General features: G+C 42.0%; 1 protein-coding gene across 3 annotated transcripts in view; it reads left to right on the forward strand.

The window, feature by feature from the left end:
* TRRAP (transformation/transcription domain associated protein) overlaps positions 1-18,408 on the forward strand; it is a 1,102,174-nt gene that overhangs the window by 1,046,086 nt on the left and 37,680 nt on the right. For all 3 annotated transcript variants that reach the window (XM_069209830.1, XM_069209829.1, XM_069209828.1), the window contains 2 exons: positions 12,101-12,326; positions 15,083-15,300. In XM_069209830.1, the coding sequence (XP_069065931.1) occupies positions 12,101-12,326; positions 15,083-15,300 (444 nt within the window). The remainder of the gene's footprint in view (positions 1-12,100; positions 12,327-15,082; positions 15,301-18,408) is intronic.

The following is an 18,408-nucleotide window of genomic DNA, read 5'->3' on the forward strand; positions in this document are numbered from 1 at the left end:
CACTGCCAAGAACATAAAATGTTAACACGTTTCTAAAGCGTCTCTCACTTGCAAATGTGTCCCACCTCAAGTTGAACTCTGGACTTCTGTATTCCTTGTCACAGATACCACTCCTGCCCGCCCCTCTGTTCTCAAGGAGATCAAGACTGACTGGGCCCAAGTCATCTTAGTGGCCTCGGATTGGGAACAGAGTATGAGTTCCAGAACTCCTTGACATTGAGCATCTGTCCTCCAATCAAGCTGTCCTTCCGGGAGGAGTTGCTATCACAGCATCAGGGCGGGTTTCTGCACCCAGCTTTCACAGTCTCCACTTTCATGCATGGAGATTGGGTGGTGACAGCTGAGCACCTATCCTTCCTCCGGAGTTGGTAGATGTTTTTTTGGGAGGGATTTGTCCCTCAACAAAACGGTACATGCCTGTCCATTGCACACTGTGCCACTGGATTCAAGCTAGCCTGGCTGATGAGGGGTAATACCCTAAATCCGATTCAAGGATGCTTGTTTCTGGTCCAGGGAGGACCTGGCCTGGCAGTTCGGGCACGACTGTTCCCATGGGGAACAGGGTCAAGACTGATTTGTATATGGCTGGGTCCAAACTGGAGTGGCATGGTGAGCAAAAGAACAATGGATTTAACTCCGATCTGTGACTGGGGGTGAGTGTTTGAAAAGTTTCAGCACTCCGTCCATCATCTTGTTGTGTTGCTATGCTTGTCACTCAGACAAATTTGTGGCTTGGTGTTGGATTCTGCATAGATGTCCACCCCTCCTCCCCATTCCCCCCTGGGCCAAGTTATCCAATGGTTTTTTTGTTTGTCTTGTCCCTAGCCTGGCAAGGCCTTTCTCTGGGCACAGTAAAGGTGCCTTTCAGCTGTTTTGGCCTTAATGTGGTTGTAGGATCAGCTGTCCTTGTCTCCAGTTTTTTATGCAATTTTTGAAAGAGATACAACATTTGTTACACCAACCCTCCACCACCACCAGTCGGCATGCAACAGTGGGTCGTTAACCTGGGCCTCACTTTTCTGATGTGCATTCCATTTGATCCGCTTCACAGTTGTCTTCCTGCTCCTCACCATGTAGACAGTGTTACTTGATGTCATAGCATCAGTATGTCGTCTGAGTGAGCTTCAAGATGTCTGTGTTAACCTACCATACACTACTTTCTTCACAGACAAATTGTTTTGTTACACCGTCATCTTTCTTGCCTAAGGTTGTGACACTGTTCCACATTGGTCAAAACATCACCTTGCCGGCGTTATATGACCCTCACCACTCTAAGGAGGAGGAGAGACCCCAAGAACGCACTTAGCTTCTACATAGATCATACCAACCACATTTTTGTGGGGTTCGATGGAGCAACAAAAAGACAATGCTGTGCATTGCAGAAGAGAACCTTCTCTAGCTCGATCATGCTTTGCTTTAAGATTTGCTACGCACTGACTAAAAAGGAGACTCCAGAAGAATTGCGTGCTCATTCTACCATGACAGAAGCTGCTACTACTTTATTGGCCTGTGGAGTCCTTGTCCTAGATATCTGCTGGGCAGCTACTTGGGCATCCCTCCATAAGTTCACAAAGCACTATTGTCTTGACAGTCATGTTCCCCAAAAGGGGTGTTTTATGCTCTGCTGCAGGGCTTTCTGGTTTGTGTCCATTCACAGACCCACCTCCAAATAGTTGCTGCTTTGGTATCTATTCAAAATGCGAGGAATCTGCGGCCAGGAGTTTCTATCACAAGAGCAAATTACTTACTTTTGGAAATGCTATTTCCGGTCGAGAATCTGTCTAGGAACAGACTGCTCACCGACCCAGCCATCCTCCCCATTTTGTGATTGGACTCTGTCCATTAATGAGATCCCAGATCTATAAATCTGCAAACTGGTCACACCAGTCTGCTTTTAGATCTCTACTTTTAGAGGCGCAGACAGTCTTGAAAGCAAATGACGTCCACGCATGAGGTGGTGCCTGTATAGGCCTTGCAGGTCTTTTCTTGTGTAGAATGCCGTCTGTATGGAGCCACATGTCACCACAAACCAGCTTGCATAGGTACTCCGGAAAAGTTTTCAAATCGAGTCTAACTTGTGGGGAGTACTAAAAAGGTGAGGAATCTGTAGCTAGAAGGTCTCTGCCCAAAAGAGAATTGCAGAAGGTAAGTCACTTTTTTGATAAGTGCTGTGTCCTGTTTTTCATGCTTTCTCGATTTTTTATTCTACTTTGTCATTATGATGTGGGAAAAGTATCAGGAGCCGATGTCAGAGCACAGGTTGGTGGCTATTTTACATAAGTGACATATCCAGCAGACTGATTTGTGACTAAAGTCACAATGGACCACCTGGTGGCACTGAAGAACTATTGCTGGGGTAAAGACCCCTGTGAAGAATCTGTGGAAAGACTATGGGCCTAATTTATACTTCAGAGTACGGTGTTTACTTCGTCACCCTGACGAAGTAAACATACTCTAGATTTAGAGATGTCCATCAGGAACTGCCATCACAGCAGTTTTTGTCAATGTATTAAAAGTTTGGTGAACGTTTCTGTCAAAATGATGGTACCATCCATCAAACTTTTATTGTATTTTTGTATTTTCAATACCAAAATCCCAAAGCCAGATTTTAATTGTGAAAATACAAAAACTGATGACCCTCCGCCCTGCCCCGCCCCCAATCCCATAGAAGCCATCTCCTACGCTGTGGGGGTAATTCTCCAGTTCTAAAAACAGGCACAGGTTTCTTTTAAAAAACTGGCCATTCGACCGCCCACTCTAAATTGGGTGGGTGGTTGACCCGTCAGACTTCCATCAGTCCTTACTCCGTCAGACTGTCAGAGGAGGATGTCAGCGATGGAGTCTGTCACTGACGTACTTAAAGTCTGCAATCTGGAAATCTGGCAGGCAGACATTCAGTTTGGTGGAGAGGTTACTCCGCTGCTTTTTGTGACAGAGTACGTTATCCACTAAACTCTAATCATCCCTTATGTATTCACCAAAAATATTACGGACGGTAAGTAACGTTTGCTTTATCGATAACAGTGTTCCTGTTCACAGCGCATCTTTGCTAAGCTTCCTTTCCTAGGCAGGTTTGACTGTTTAAGTATTCAGCATCATTCGAGGCAGTTTTTTGAATGTGTATTTGTTAGATTACACAATCCATGTACTAATGCAAAGAGGGTACGTGTTCCATTAAAAAGTCGCTCACACTTTCTTTCTCCCAACAAAGTAATGTTATGTTAAGTTTCAGCATTGATGGTGCAAAGCTGAACGTACAGGGTCGTCTTTGGACGGATGCCAGAAACAAAATGTTTCCACAACTTTACTTCAGAACAAGGCTAGGCGATCTGTATCCCACACTGAAGGATCGTTAGCACGTTTTAACAAAACTTGTTGATTTGTGTAGCTTCCAAACGCTCTTATGTTAGGGCAGTCGCAAAATCTTTTAAATACAGTTACTGTTGTGCATTTTTCCAGTAAATCGAGTTTGTTTAAACACCATCGTTCCGTACAGGACTAACTACAAATGGTATCACTGTTAGCCACTCTTTTTTTTTTTTTGGTATATAACTTGTTTTTGTGCAGCCTGAAAAATTATTTTAAGTGTTATGTTTCTCTGCCAATAGCACTACACTATCTTGTTGCATTGTTTTTTTTTGTTTTCTTTTCTAATATGGGCTTATTATTGTTATTTAGGGAACCGTGTATGTTAAGAACTTGGTTTGGAGCCCCTGCTCTCAATTTATTTGTTCATGTCGTACAATGGTTACCACATCTTCACATCATTTGACCATCATTTTAGTATATGTCTCCTCATGGAAGGGATCTCTTTTCTTGTTTCATCGTAAGATATTAGGTATATGCCTTGGGCCACACAGTGCATGATGCGCCTTCCATGACAATAAACAAAAGGTGACATTGACCGTTATGTTAGACTTAAGGGGATAAGGCCAGCATGGAAGGCAGTAGATGCTCAATGTTTGCTGTTGCCTTGTTTAATTACAGGAATAGTCATATAATACCTATGTGAATGCACGGTTGCCTTTAAAGTATCTTTATTACAAATCTTTTTCTGTGCTTTTGTTTCCAAATTGCGCTCGGCGCTCCAGACCACTGCAGACACAGAAAAGAAAGATTTTTGTGCTGCTTTTTGATATTCTGAGTCACTTCAGTACAAGTTGAACATAATTGCAAGATTATACCAAATGTCTGTATGTGAAAGAATTTGAGGCTACCTTGATAAAATCCCAAGATACAATGACTGGCTTCAGCGTATATGTTTGTAGTTTTTTAGATTATTCAATGCATTATGTGTAACCATCGTGGCCATTTTTTAGTTTTTCTTAGCTAACACAGTATGAAGCAGGATGTATACCTTGGTCTTTCGAAGAAGCCAATGGGGATTTAGCAAAATAACGTTTTAATGGTTGGGTAAGAAAGGGACCAGAGGAGCAATATTAATAGTGTACAGATGGACTAAGTACTGAAGTGCTGGGCACTTAGGGGTTTGTATGGCAAACAGGTGGGACCCGCCCACAAATCAGAGGAGTACAAAATAAAGGACTTCTCTCCAAATGTGAGTCCTTTAGATATCTAGAGAGATGTGAAGAAATTGGGATCTTAACATTGGAGTACTGAACACTGTTGTGAGGGAAACCGAAAAATAGATAACTCTTCACAGTCTACCTCAGAGATAATCTTTATTTAGTCTGAGATTAAAAACGACCTAAGGGGACTGGTTCCTGAGATGGACTAGCTTCTGAAGTAATTGGTATCAATTATAATACCAATTTACACCTACTTATGTTGAGATTGCTTAATACCAGGTGGTAAAGAATTTCCTGAAGCTGACTCTTGAACCAAAAGTGACACTGATATTCATTTTGAAACTACTCTGTACTACTGGCAAAAGTGAGTTAAATTAGGAGCTGAGCAGGGCGTTTTTGTGTTCCTTGGTAATATGTGACTGGTCTCCGAAATCCCTAAAATCAGTGTGCTCTTACTACGACCTTAGAAGGAAATAAGCTCAATTTGGTCATTTGCCTGCAACCTTTGTTGGGAATTTTGCTCTTGGAGACTTGTCACCCCAAGATCCTTCTAGTCTTTTTGTGGAAGTTCCAAGGCAAGGGCAGTTTCCTGTTCTACATTTCCCACTGGATCAGGAATGGAAAGCGTGAACAGGAATACAGCACTGTGAGCCTTGTGGTGTGGTGCTGTCCCACTGTGAGGGCATTCCCTCTTGGAGGGTGGCAGAGGCAAAGGAGAGCTGGCTCAGTCACCGGTAGTGTAAAGTTGGCCATGACAATGCCTGTTTCCACATTGCTCTTAATTAAATACAACAGCTTCCATCCCAATATGAAGTTCAAGTTCTTTTTTTTCTTTTTTTTTTTTTTTCTTTTTTTTGCCTTCTTGAAAACAGAAGTTGGTTCCTTCCTGACCTCAGATTTGTTTCAGTGCAGGAAACGGAAGAAATAAGGTTAAGTTGTTTCGCCAAACATAACATAGGGCCTTTGAGTGATCCAATTGCTGAGAACTCCACGCCTCATCTTCTACTCTACGGGGCACCAATTATGCAGACGAGGGAGGCAAGTTAATCTAGTTAAAACTTGCCCCTTTCTTGAAGGGCACAAAATGTAGCAACACAAAAAGAGAATTAACACAAGTGACCGATTCGTCAAGTCGTGTCTCACATGAGCACTGTTGTTGAGGACAAATGGTTTAAAGTAGGCATCACCAACAAGGAGCTCGCAAACTACTGGTAGCTCTCCAGAAACCTGTAGGTAGCTCTCCTGAGTACAATCCAGCCTACTAAATTAGAATTTTTTGCTTAGTTTAATTAATGTTACTAATATCATTACCTTGATCCCAGCGGTATTGCAACTATGTCTGTTATGTATTAACCATGTAGAGGCAGTCCACACTCACAGCCTTTTTCACAATATGGATGGCAACCCTCCCTGATGGACTGAGTTGATCACTGTGAGTAATCTTGCATGTAGTGTCCACTAATGTGATCTAGTCTGATGTGGTCACTATTATCACACTAAAAATAATAGTAGTTCTGCATGATTTTCATTGACTGGAAGTACTTCATATTAAAGAAAAGGCTGTGAACCTCTGGTTTAAAGGATATGACTGCATGAAGGAATGTTCAAGCATTTCTTTTGTTTTTGGTGTGTTTTTAAGACATTTTCCCAGATCTGACTCCAACCACCTGTGAATGTAGAGGAGCAAAAACTAAGAGTACATATGTATAGACATTTGGGAAATGTACTTAATGAAGAAAATGTCATTTGTGTCTGCAACTTAGCGAATGATTAACCCTCTTCTGTCGGCCTTCCTTCTTCCAAGGATAGTGAGTAACTCCATCTTTACTTATTAGTTGTGATTTGGCCCACCAGAAAGAACAAAAGGGCCTATCCAGTCCGCAGAATTTCTGGCCTGAAGGCAGGTATGGTTAATTTCAGGACATTTGTCTTGGAATCTGAGAAAAGTGAGTGAACAGGGACAGCAGGTGCGGACACCACAAAGACAGGTAGGAGCTATCAGAACAGGCATGTTTCTGCCGAACCGGGGTTTCGCGTGAGGCTTGCATTTAATGAACCAGCGCTCTGTGCAGCCGTGTTGCTTAAATGTCTTTAATTCTGCAAAACCCACATCAGCAGTGCCGGATTATTTTTATGCCCGGGACCACTGAGCTTCACCCTTTTACTCTTATTGCTGCTTGATACTAGCAAAGTTCACTCCACGAAAATAACGTTTGATTAAACTGTTCATAGCTGTGGAAAAACGCGCTAGGCCTTTATTGCAAATAAATGTGTCAAATTACACACACACACACACACACACACACACACGCTCTCTTAGTGGCGCCTGAAACCTCATGAAAGTCCTCACATCTGTCCCTGCTGGCCGGCTGCCATGAGGATACATGCGAAAAATAGGGTTTGGTCCCGGCTTCTGCCTGAGGGCGGTTGCTCTGTACCAGCACCGTGTGGCGTCCTCGTCTGTGGCGAAGTAGCGACACCATCTCCACCGTGAGCTGCATAGAACGGCCCTTTCTGCTTTCCAAGGTTGCCGCATTGCTCTTTTTCAGCACCGAAATCCTTTTGTGAAGTGCAGAATGGAAGGTCTTGAAAGAAGAGCTAACTTTCCACTTTAAATTTACTCAGAAACGGGATTTTCGAAGCATTAAATATTGATGAACAAGCGTTCATTATCTTGTAGGAATTATACCGCCCGTATAGCTGCAGTAAGTGATTTGAAAGGCATCATCTCGAACCGGCTAAAACGTGTTAATGTAACTATAATTACCGAATGTCTGCGTGGCTTTGTTTCTGGTGCACATTGTCACAGTGTGAAGCAAACAGTTCAGCCGCTCCTCGGGGTGTGCGAGCTGCGCGCGTGCTGACACATTTCCGTACATGTCTTTCCGGCGCTGTGCCTTGGCAGCGCCGCCTCTGTCTACAGCCGCTGCTGCTCGCGCCCCGTCGAGGCGCGCATTATCCTTCCCTCAGTTAGCAGTGACGAGTGCTTCTTGTTCGCGCTAATATTTCATTTCAGACTCGCTCTTATTACTATTCCATTTGCACTTGACGACAGATAAAAACGGCCACCTTTCAGGTTCAAGAAATAAGCTTCATAAGCCTTGCGATAGATTATTATAGAAGAAAAAAATCCTGGGAACCGGTTTTGCTGCACTGAAGAACGCTGTTTATTATTATTCCTTAATATTGTCTCGTTACCGGCTTTGGAAAGGAAAAGTAAAAATGAGGAGAGAAAAATATCCATTAAAGTGTGTGTGTCTGTGGCGTGGAAAGGTCGTGGGGTGAATATGTTGGTTTAATAATACAATCTTGTGGGGATTATCAGCCTGTTATTTTCAAAGAAAGTGGTTAAGTTAACTTCAAAATTTAGTCATTAGCGCAGTATAGTTTACATAGTGGCGGGTAACTACCATAATACTTTTCTACCCCATTTTGTACACCCTGTGTCCACCTAATGGTTTTAAATGTTCACAAAATGCACCTGCTTCTAGTGAATTATAGGCATATAGAGGATTTAAACATGTTATAAATCTTTGTATTCAAGGGTACATCTGTGTGCAGTTAACAGTTGGTGCCTTGTGTCCAGAATGTTCCACACACGTTTTTTTGGTTCAACAGATAGTTTCCAAACATCAAAGATTCTACATAGGAAGTATTGTATACCATCTTGACTTATTAGACAGAATTGTCTCAGCATGACAATTTCTACTTAACATACTAACCTATGCACATGTGCTTGTTTTCTTCAGAAGATGGGCTTTGTAAAGTTATCACCACAGTATGAAGGCGCTGGTAGTATTATCTTTAGCCCCTTCAGTCCTTGGTTATTTTAAGCAAATAGTGTCTTTTATAACAAGTGTTGCATAGAATGCATACTGTTCTTAATAGATATTTTTTATTACTCTGGTGGATTTCTCATAATTTTCACTGTCTACAAAAGGTGTAGTATAAACTCTCTCCATAGAGTAGACACTGTTTACAGTACCTACTTTTCTACTCGTATCAACTTAATTTCTCAATGTAGGTTTGGTGACATTGAGGGCTTTAATACAGATAAAAGGTGTCCATAATAGGGCATTAATTTTGGAACAGACATTGGGTATCTTGAGGAACTTGGCTTTCTCTGAACAGCTGTATACATATTAAGCACTGCATGTAATGAGGGTTTCCCATATATCTGTGATTAATAATGTGAACTAGACATCCCATGAAGTGTATGGCATAGGGTCAGAGTTGCACATTACACATGCTTGCTACACCTGTGATAGTATTAATTATGGTACACATTATTCTGAGCTATTTTCTACTTAGTTTCAGGCTTCTAATTCCATACTAGTTTATAGAGTAATTTGTTTTTAAAAAAAAGCTTGGATGATGTCATCAGTGATGTAATTTGAGGTGTCATCAGTGATATCATAAAAGTGTCATGAGTGATGTAATATGTGAGGTCATAAGCATTGCATGGTGGGGACGTAAGTAATAATTAGCTCTGCTAGATGTAACTGGATTTTTTTTTTTTATATATATATAGCTCAAAAGGTTAATGTTGTCAGTCAGTCACCAAACTATTACATTACTTTAACCTTTGTTTTTTCAGTGAATTTCTAAGATTTTTTCAAAAACAAAAACAGATCTTTTTACCACACCGAACTAGAACGTTTAACTTTAACACCTAACTTTAACGTTTGATTTCTTTTGTGAATTTCTAGGTTTTTTAATTTTAATATAAAGTAATATTTTATTACCATGCGTAAAACCAGCCCCCTCACTTCCTACCCCGATGTGCACAGCCTTCGGCCTGTGGCCAAAACCCCTGAGTGCAGCAAGGGGTTAGCCGAAGGGCCTGGCTGAAAGCCAGGCCCTGCGGCTAACCCCTTGCTCCCCGCAGGTAGCCCCTGGATGCAACCAACTCCTGCCGCACACAGCCTGTGCTCATGCGTGGTATTAGCCGCATAGCCTGTTTTTGCAGCCAGGCCCTGCTTCCAACTCCTCGCAGGCAGACAACCCCATGCTGCATACAGACTTTGACCTTCTGAAGTGGGGGTTGATTACAGGGCTTGGTCTGCCACCAGGCCCTGTAGCCAAATCCCCAGAAAACTGCCAACCCCACACCGTTCACCTCCTTTGCAGTGCGCAGCATAGGATTGGCTCCATCAGCCAGGGCAAAATATATTTGTTTTTTAAAGGGGGCAGTGCGGGGGAAGAGGGGCCATGTGGCCCCCCTCCAGGAGCCTCATTCGGCCCTGGGGCCCTCATCCCACTGGGCCTTTTTTCAATGTTTTTTTTTTTTGCCCTTGGAGACCCCAATCCTTTAGGGCTGTTTTTTTTCTTATTATTATTAGGGCAGGGGACATTCTTTACACCCCCTCCCTGTGATTTTAAAATACCCTGGGGTCCCCATCCTCCAGAACTTTGTTTTAAAGGGAGCTGCGTCCATCCACCCGCCCCCCCCCCCCCCCCCCCCCCACCACCACCCCTTCCCCCGAGCCTTTTTTAGTCCCGGGGACCCATCCCACTGAGACTCAAAGTATATTTTAAGTGGAGGTGGGGGCCGTGTGGCCCCTGTGTCTATAAAAGGCCAAGGGGATGCCAACCCCATGACTGCTACTTAATTGAAAGAGGATGGGTGCTCTCCACCTTCCTAAGCCATTTTTGGGTTTGGGGACCAGTATGCGGTTCAAGGTAGGTGCCTTAATACTCATCCAGGGCACCCTCCAGACACAATGTTGGGAGCAGCGGGGAGGGCGCCAGGGGACCTCTGCGGCCCCAGTCGGTTCCCCGCATGCAGTGAGAGTCAGCATTGCTCCCGCCTGCAGGGAGCAGCTACTTGTACTGCTCCCTCCACGCGGGAACCATCTCTTGATCTGTTTCACTGCCTGCACAGTGCGGGCAGGGAAACAGCTCAAATGTCTGCTCCCAGTTGGTGGGAGCATTATCAAAGCTCCTGTCTGCTGGGAGCAAATATGTGTTTGCTCCCACTTGGTGGGAGTTTTGAAAATGTTCCAGTCAGGCAGGAGCAAACACAGGTTTCCGGGCAGGGAAACCAGATTGTCCCGGGCTCCATGTTTTTAGAAAGTTTTGTGGAGATTCGTCGAATGGCGCTTAAGCTAATAGCAACACAAAAGCTGCTTTTCATATGGAACAATGACGCTCACCTCTGTGTAGATATAGTTAGGACCAGCTTTCCATAGGAAATACATTTTTTTGTTTGCTAATATCTTTGGCACTGTTTGACCAATCGTCACAAAATGTTCCAGAAAAAAACGGTTCATCCACCTCTGCTCTTTCCTGGAAAGTTTTGGAGTGTCTGTTAAGTAGAGGTTGAGAAAAGGGGAAGGAGGCCCCAGAACTCCTTTGCCTCATGCAGTTACACCATAGAAACTTTAGACACAGGTACTGCCAAAACGGCTGAACAGATTTACACCAAATTTAGCAGAAAGGTATGCCTGATCCAGAAAGTGTGCTTTTTGTGATTTAGTGCAAATCTGTATATTAGTTTTTGATACGTTAAGGTTTAAAATGTATAGATGTCTATCAGTGCGGTACTACCGTAAAGTACCACAAGCTCAAAACACTTAGCCAGGCCTTGCTTACATCCCCATGCCATGCACAGCTGAAGGCCATGTGCAGCAAGGGGTAGTTAGGTATGGTAATAAAAATATTTCTTCACGTTTAAAAAAAAACCTTAGAAAGTAACTGGGGAAAAAAGCATAAAACTTTAGAAAGCAACTTCACGTTCACCTGTTATAATTAACAGAATTAACTATAACTCATGCCTTCACCATGTAGTGCTTATTACCTCACATATTAAATCGCTCCTGACGTTCTGTGACATCATTGATAGCGTCAATGTGATATAGGAAATGGCTTAATGGATGACAGCACTGCATCCTATCAGAGCTCTCTGCGGACAGCATGGCTCCTTGATAGTTATTTAGAGATTAAGGTTACATGGCAAACGGGGTTTTATTTGTGAAATGTCATTTGTTGCAAACATGGCTTTGATTGCTGTAGCCTCTAAGTAATTGCAACTTGTGGGGGTGTAGATGAGCTCTGACACCCACTCGTCCGGATCATTAGCAGGAACCTTTCTGGTTCCATCTCTGTGTGCAAGACAGCTAATTTAAAAATATATCTGACTTATTTTATATTGCCAGTATGTTGGATGATAGTCGTGAATACATGGGGCTTTACATCATGAACATTCAGAAATTCAATTACTGACCACTGCGGACTGATTTTGGAAAATATTTTTAAAAACAAAGGCAAATAAAAACCCAAAATCAGTCACAAATCAAATTGTACTCTGAAGATTATGAAAATACTGGTGTACTTGACATGGCCTAATTCAAAATGAATCCAACTCGTCCATCATGCTAGGGCAGAAAATGTGTAAAGCAGATCTCATCATGCCGCTATTTTTCATATTCATATAAATTAAAGTTGAGCATTTGCACTAAAAAAACAACTGAAATGTTTCTTTTGCATTTTGTTGACTTGGATGCTTCTCACTGTTAATTCTTTGAACAATTGAGTTAATTTTGAAACTAGTGTTTGCTCTTGCTCCTCAGACTTTGACTTCAGTGTGCCAGGCTCCATGAAACTTCATAACCTGATCTCAAAACTGAAGAAGTGGATAAAAATCCTCGAAGGAAAGACCAAGCAGCTGCCAAAGTTTTTCCTCATCGAGGAGAAGTGCAGGTTTCTTAGCAACTTTTCCGCTCAGACAGCAGAAGTGGAGATTCCTGGAGAATTCCTGATGCCGAAGCCAACACATTATTACATCAAAATTGCAAGGTGCGAATAACAATAACAGTGCCTGGCCTCTGTTTAGCTCTAAAGAAATGCCATAGCTGGTCTTTCAGCTGTTCAGTGTAATAAACCCACATAGTAACAGGTACATTTTCTGGCACAGTAGCAATTGAGAAAGCATATACTCGAAATAACATTTGCGGTATGCATACATTGTCGGCAGTCCACAGTTGGTCATGCATCAGAAATTCAGAACTTTAAATGAATGCTGCATTTGATAAAAAAAAAAAAATGGAAATACTGTCTTTATCGGGAAATATTTTTTGGTTTCTATATCTTAAGAGCACATGGGTATCAAATGCAGCCTGGCAAAAATGTGGAACTGTGGATAATGTTACAAAGATGACTGTTTATAGTTGTCATTAGACACCCCTGTATTTCAAACTGTGTTATCTGCAGTCATTATGCCTGACATGCGTCTGGTGACAGGAGGTAATGGGAATCAGGCTAGAAAATCAGCCTGGACCCACCCTAAGAACTAGGCCAGCCCAAATCCATAGCTCCATCACCAATATGTGGGATCCAGCATGCTTCACCTAATCGGGCCTTATTGGGATCCACTTGCTTCATCTAATCTGGCCTTATTGGGATCCAGCTCGAATCGCCTTGGCTTAACGATCTAAGGACCCATATCCAGGCAGAGCTCTCCCACTAAGCAATTATTGTGCTCACTGAGAAGCTACGTGCTAATTTCAATTAAATGCTGTTTCGGTTAAGAATTTATAATCAGCAAATTAATTAAAAAGTATGTTTTGTAATTCATAGTTAACATCAGTATTACAGTTTGTCCAATAACCTGATTTGCAAATTTGCTCCTGGTGTGCTTGTGTGCATTTCTGGGTGGGTCTACTAAATGAAATCTACTGATTCTTAGTATCCCAAAACAAATGGGTGCATGTTTATTCCTTGGAATCCCCCAACAGGTAAAAAAAATAAAAATATGAGCCTAAATCTACAGTGACATCATGGTTATCAAAAGTGGTTGTGCTTTTGAGCTCACTGCCAAATCCATCTTTCATTGAAGACCAATCACCAATAATCGCTTTTGAGTATGTATCCTCTCAGGCTTAATTTGCTACTTGGTGTGGGTGGTCTCAAAATGCCGTACAGTACCACACACACTTGTGATAATGTTAAATTCAACACAGCATTACTGAAGAAACCATTAATATTTCCTATCCCCAGTCAAATGTGATGTCATTGCTGATGTCATTGGTTTGAATTTGTTTGAGTTCATGACACTTCAGTGGGTCAGGCAGCGATAACATTTGATAGATACCCATAACTGGGAAATACAGTTTTTTTTTCTTTTTTTGGGGGCGGGATGTATATGAAAATAAATGTGACCCTCTAACATTTGTTATTTGGAGCATCTGTACTAACAAATCCATGTTCGCACATTTATGACTGCAGTGCAAAGGTCACTTTCCTTGTTACTGCTAAGTGAAGTAAAAATGATATGAGAAAAACAATGGTTACTGCTTCACAAAGTGCGTGTTACCATGACTTTACACGAGAAACAGATCCGTTAATGGTCGCCAAACCTGCTCAGTGTCACTTTACCTAATTATACGAAATCAACCCCCTGCATCTTGGTTTTGGTTAAATATCTTTGTATTTTTAATAAAACACATTAGCTTGATGGAATGGGCATTGACCAGATATGCAGCTGTGTAATTTCCTATATACTGTCATTGTTTAAGGAGGGCAGGAGCATCATGACACATCCAAGGCTTCGCCTTTCATGAGCTCATCAATGGTGATAAAATGATATTGCCAGTTCTGTGCATCTGAATGTATATGGTATATTTTACACACAGTTTGACATACATTACTTAAGCTAACCAAGATTTTTTTACATTTTTGAAGGAGGCTTGCAAAGTTTTGAACACGAATCCCTTTTTGCTTTTAAATGCTTCATTTTCAGAGTTTTTCTACCCAGATATATTTCATTCGCTTAGATGTGTGCACCTTACCAGAACGGCTGGTCGTTGTGGCATAATTGGAAAGATCAGCTCGAATCATTTCACCCCTCACAATTGTGATGAGTGACCGGCCCTTTCTTTCCATACGGAACTAAATCAAGAGGTGAACTGCGTTATGTCTTATTTTAAGAATGCAGCTTGGGTTTACTTCGAGTATTTTTATATAATTTTCACAGCATAAGTAGGAAATTGGGTGATATCTTTGGCCAGCACATCCTAAGCGAAGCTTTTAAAGGACGAAGTGTGATTTCATTCTGGTTATTAGACTTTCCATACAGTTGTATTAAGTCTTTTAAGGATGTGATATGAGAAAGGTGCTTGTGTGATGCCTTAAGTTTATTATGCAGCTTTGTGGTAAGTACCACCGGCGCAGGAATTATCTACTCGTCTAGGTATGGGTACTGTATGCTTCAGAAATCCGCAAGGACAAAGATTAAGTTTAATTTGCTCCCTCTGGACATTGTGCTATCTTTTTGTGCCTTTTTTATTTATTTTATTTTTTATGAAGAATGCATCTATAAAAAGGTAAAGTTTGCTGAAGTGCTTATTAATCTATGCATCTTGTGTGTATTTTTTTATATTGTGATGGCTTAATTACCTAAACAGTTTTCTACCTGCCTACCTCCTTAATTGACAAAACACCTGCTTTTCTAGAACCTTTCAAAATATGCTTTGACTTAATTTGAGAAAATAAAAGTTAGGTTGTGCTCGTGGACTGCTTATGCGCTTTCTTTAATCTTTTACTCTTCTTTGTAGATTCATGCCCCGAGTTGAAATAGTACAAAAGCACAACACGGCAGCAAGAAGGCTCTACATCCGAGGCCACAACGGGAAGATCTATCCTTACCTCGTCATGAATGATGCCTGCCTCACCGAGTCACGCCGAGAAGAGCGGGTCTTGCAGCTCCTTCGCCTCTTGAACCCCTGTTTAGAGAAAAGGAAAGAAACCACGAAGAGGCACTTGTTTTTCACAGGTATTGGCAATTCTTTGTGAAACTAGAAAGCTGAAGAAAGTGTGCATGGTATTCCCAACAGCAGAGATCTCCGGCCTCTTGTGGCCTTGTTAAACAAAGAATAACCGGTCCTTGGGAGTCTTGGCAGACAACAAAACAATTTACCAGGGGAGCACTCCACAGCGGGGCTGCGATGAGAATTCACCTTTGCACAGAATGTTTTTTTCAAATGTTAGGTATTTCCAGCGCTTTTCCTTTCACATTTAACGTTTTGATGGGGTGCTGTTTTCATAAAGAAAGAGCTCACAGAGAAAAATAGGCAATATAGTCTCTATTTTGATTTGAATTAGTAAAGCTATAAATGTATTTATTGTAGGTTCATGGTGTTCGATATTGCAGGCGGTAAATTGTCCCTGCAAATACCCATGTTTTATAAATTCCAACAAACTACTTGCTGTTTTCTTCTTGCATATGTTTGATTTATTTGTAGTCCGGGATGACGCCTTTTACACAAGGTTAGAATGTCTAAATTTGTTTTATCTGTTGTGTGTCAGAGACAACCAATGTGACGCCTTGCAAATTAAAATTGATTATTTGAGAGCCAGTACGCAGAGTCTGAATGTTGCTTTAGCCTTACCAGTTTGCTCATGAGCATAGAATTGGCAGTGGAGCGAGAAGCTAAGAAGGGACCTGATATTTCTATGATTTTGTTGTATTTTGTTTTTGTACAGCTGACGGTTTGACCCGTGCCTTTCTAAACCTTAGACACTTTACATGGCAGTGTAGCTCTTCTTTACACCATGTCAGGGACCCGTAAAGTCTTAACGTCTCTCTTTCCCCAAGAAACATATGTCACATGCGTTAGCACAGCCAATAGGTCTGGACCTAAGGTGGTAAAGCATGGAAGAGGTGTTAGCACTCTAAGCCAGACACATCTAAGAAACAGAAGGCGGTGTGTACTGGGAGCCCCCTTGCTTTCTCTACAGTTCTCTCTTTGTTTCTGGGTGAAGTAGAGCTCGGGTGGTAAGGGGGCCTTAATTAAAGTATCCTTGTGATGTTCATGATATTGAAGGACTATAGGGCAACTTTACATATGTATCATTTCACACTGAAAGTAAAGGAGGGCTTAAAGAAGAAAAGGGGACCTTAAGTGCAGCCCGTTTCTATGGAAAACCAACAGCCCTGTGCAAGCCTCTCTGGCACTAGCAGTTCAAGCGGAATGCGAGGCGGAGAGGCACAAGAGATGGTGTCGAGTGTGGGTCTGGACGAAGTGATGATGAAGAGGATGAGTGAGGAGGTGGAAACCATGGCGGGGAAAGAAACTGGCTAGGCAACGAGCGAGACAAACTGGAATGAGAGAGACGGAGGAATGAGGAGTGTCACACAAGTTAAAAAGGTGGGATGAACACAGGCCAGCGATAGTGGCAGGACAAGAAGAAGCATGATTCATAGGAAATAAAGAGATAGAGGAGGCAACACGGAACGAATATTGAGGAGGTGCCAGGGTCAGCTGCCATGGTAAAATAGTCTAGCAGCACTCGATTTTAAGTGGAAATACACATCAGAACAGCACTTGGGAAAGAAATACGCCATGGGCTGATCCAAGACATGACTGACAAAGTCTCAAGCCAGTAATGCAACATGTTGGTCAGAAAAAGACCATGATTGAAGGAGGCAGACCCAGATATCACTGGAAGTGTATTTCTTTCAATAGGATTGATTAACAGTTGTGCGGACAAACCGAGACCAAAAAAGGAACAACTACATGGGATTTTAATGCACTTATTTAGCTTTTCAGGATCCCACAGTCTTGGCTTATCCACAATTGACTGCTGAGTACCTGGAAGAGAGGTATATATCTTACTGCTGCTACATGGAGGAAGCGTAAGTGTGATAAATTACTATACCATTAAAAAAAATTAAATAAAAGGAGGAGGGAGTGGACATTTTCGGATGCCAACCTAAAATTAGGGAAGGCAACACCTTCACACCATTGTCGTTACCAGACTTCACTAATGCTGCACCAATTAATCGCATTCAAGGCTCTGGTCCTGGCCGAATGAGTGAAAGTTGTGCGGTATGCAGATTTGCTAGTTTCCTTCCCCTCTATAGCTTTGCTTTAGAAAGCTGACACAATAATGGTTTCGAGAGTAGAGACTGCGTTAATGTTTTCCCTTGTTCAGTCTGCCCAGAGGAGAACCCCTGTGGTGATCAGCAGCCACATATAATAAATATAGATAGCAGTTCTGCTTGACAGTGGTGCAGATTAAGCAGCCAGGTTGTGCAAAGCCATCACTCTCCCCAAACAAGCCGGCCAGCTGTTGGGCCAGTAATTAAAAACAGAATCTAGTTTTTAAAGAGGTGTATTTTCCACGAAGAAGACCACAGCCTGAAATGATATGTTAGATTGGTCCTTGGTGGTCTCACGCAAGCAGCATATAGTGCCTCTGATAAAGCGCACCAGTGAGTTGGGTGGTGTTCATTTGAAAGGAAGATGTTCCTAATGACTTCAGTCCCCAAGGAGGCATCTAACCTATGTATCTTCTGCAGCTATGTCACATCACGGATTCGCCCTCTTTGAGGAAAAGGTAGACTTCGATAAATGCACCTAATGGTAACTTACTGTCCATGATTTCTGTTGCCCAAGTCCTATACTTTTTTAAGGCTGCTTTCTCATAGTTTACAGTGTTTCTGGAAATGCAAGGTTTAAGTAGTTATTTATGTCAGTGCAACAACTCCTAGTGGAGTGGAAATCGTAACCTAAAACACACTGCAAGTTGCCACAATTTTGTAATAAAATAACTAGATACGTTTAGAGGTCATCACTGGTATGCTGCAAAAATATGAATTTTCGCTTGTCCACAAATCCGTCAGTACCAAACATCTATTTGCTTAATGCGCTCCACTGTAGCCTTTTTTTGTTCATAACCTTAGGATAGTTATCAAAACCGTTGAAATCCAAGAAGTCTGCAGACATGACGGAATACATGACATGAGGGAGACAGACAAGGACAGAAGAGGCAGTGATTGTCTCATCAGGACATGTCTCCTCCTTAAGACCAGAGTAGGTCCAGGAAGACTGGATACATGTAAGAGTTTCAGCATATCGGAGTATGATACTCTACATAC

This window comes from Pleurodeles waltl, chromosome 10, assembly GCF_031143425.1.
Source record: "Pleurodeles waltl isolate 20211129_DDA chromosome 10, aPleWal1.hap1.20221129, whole genome shotgun sequence".
NCBI lineage: Eukaryota > Metazoa > Chordata > Amphibia > Caudata > Salamandridae > Pleurodeles > Pleurodeles waltl.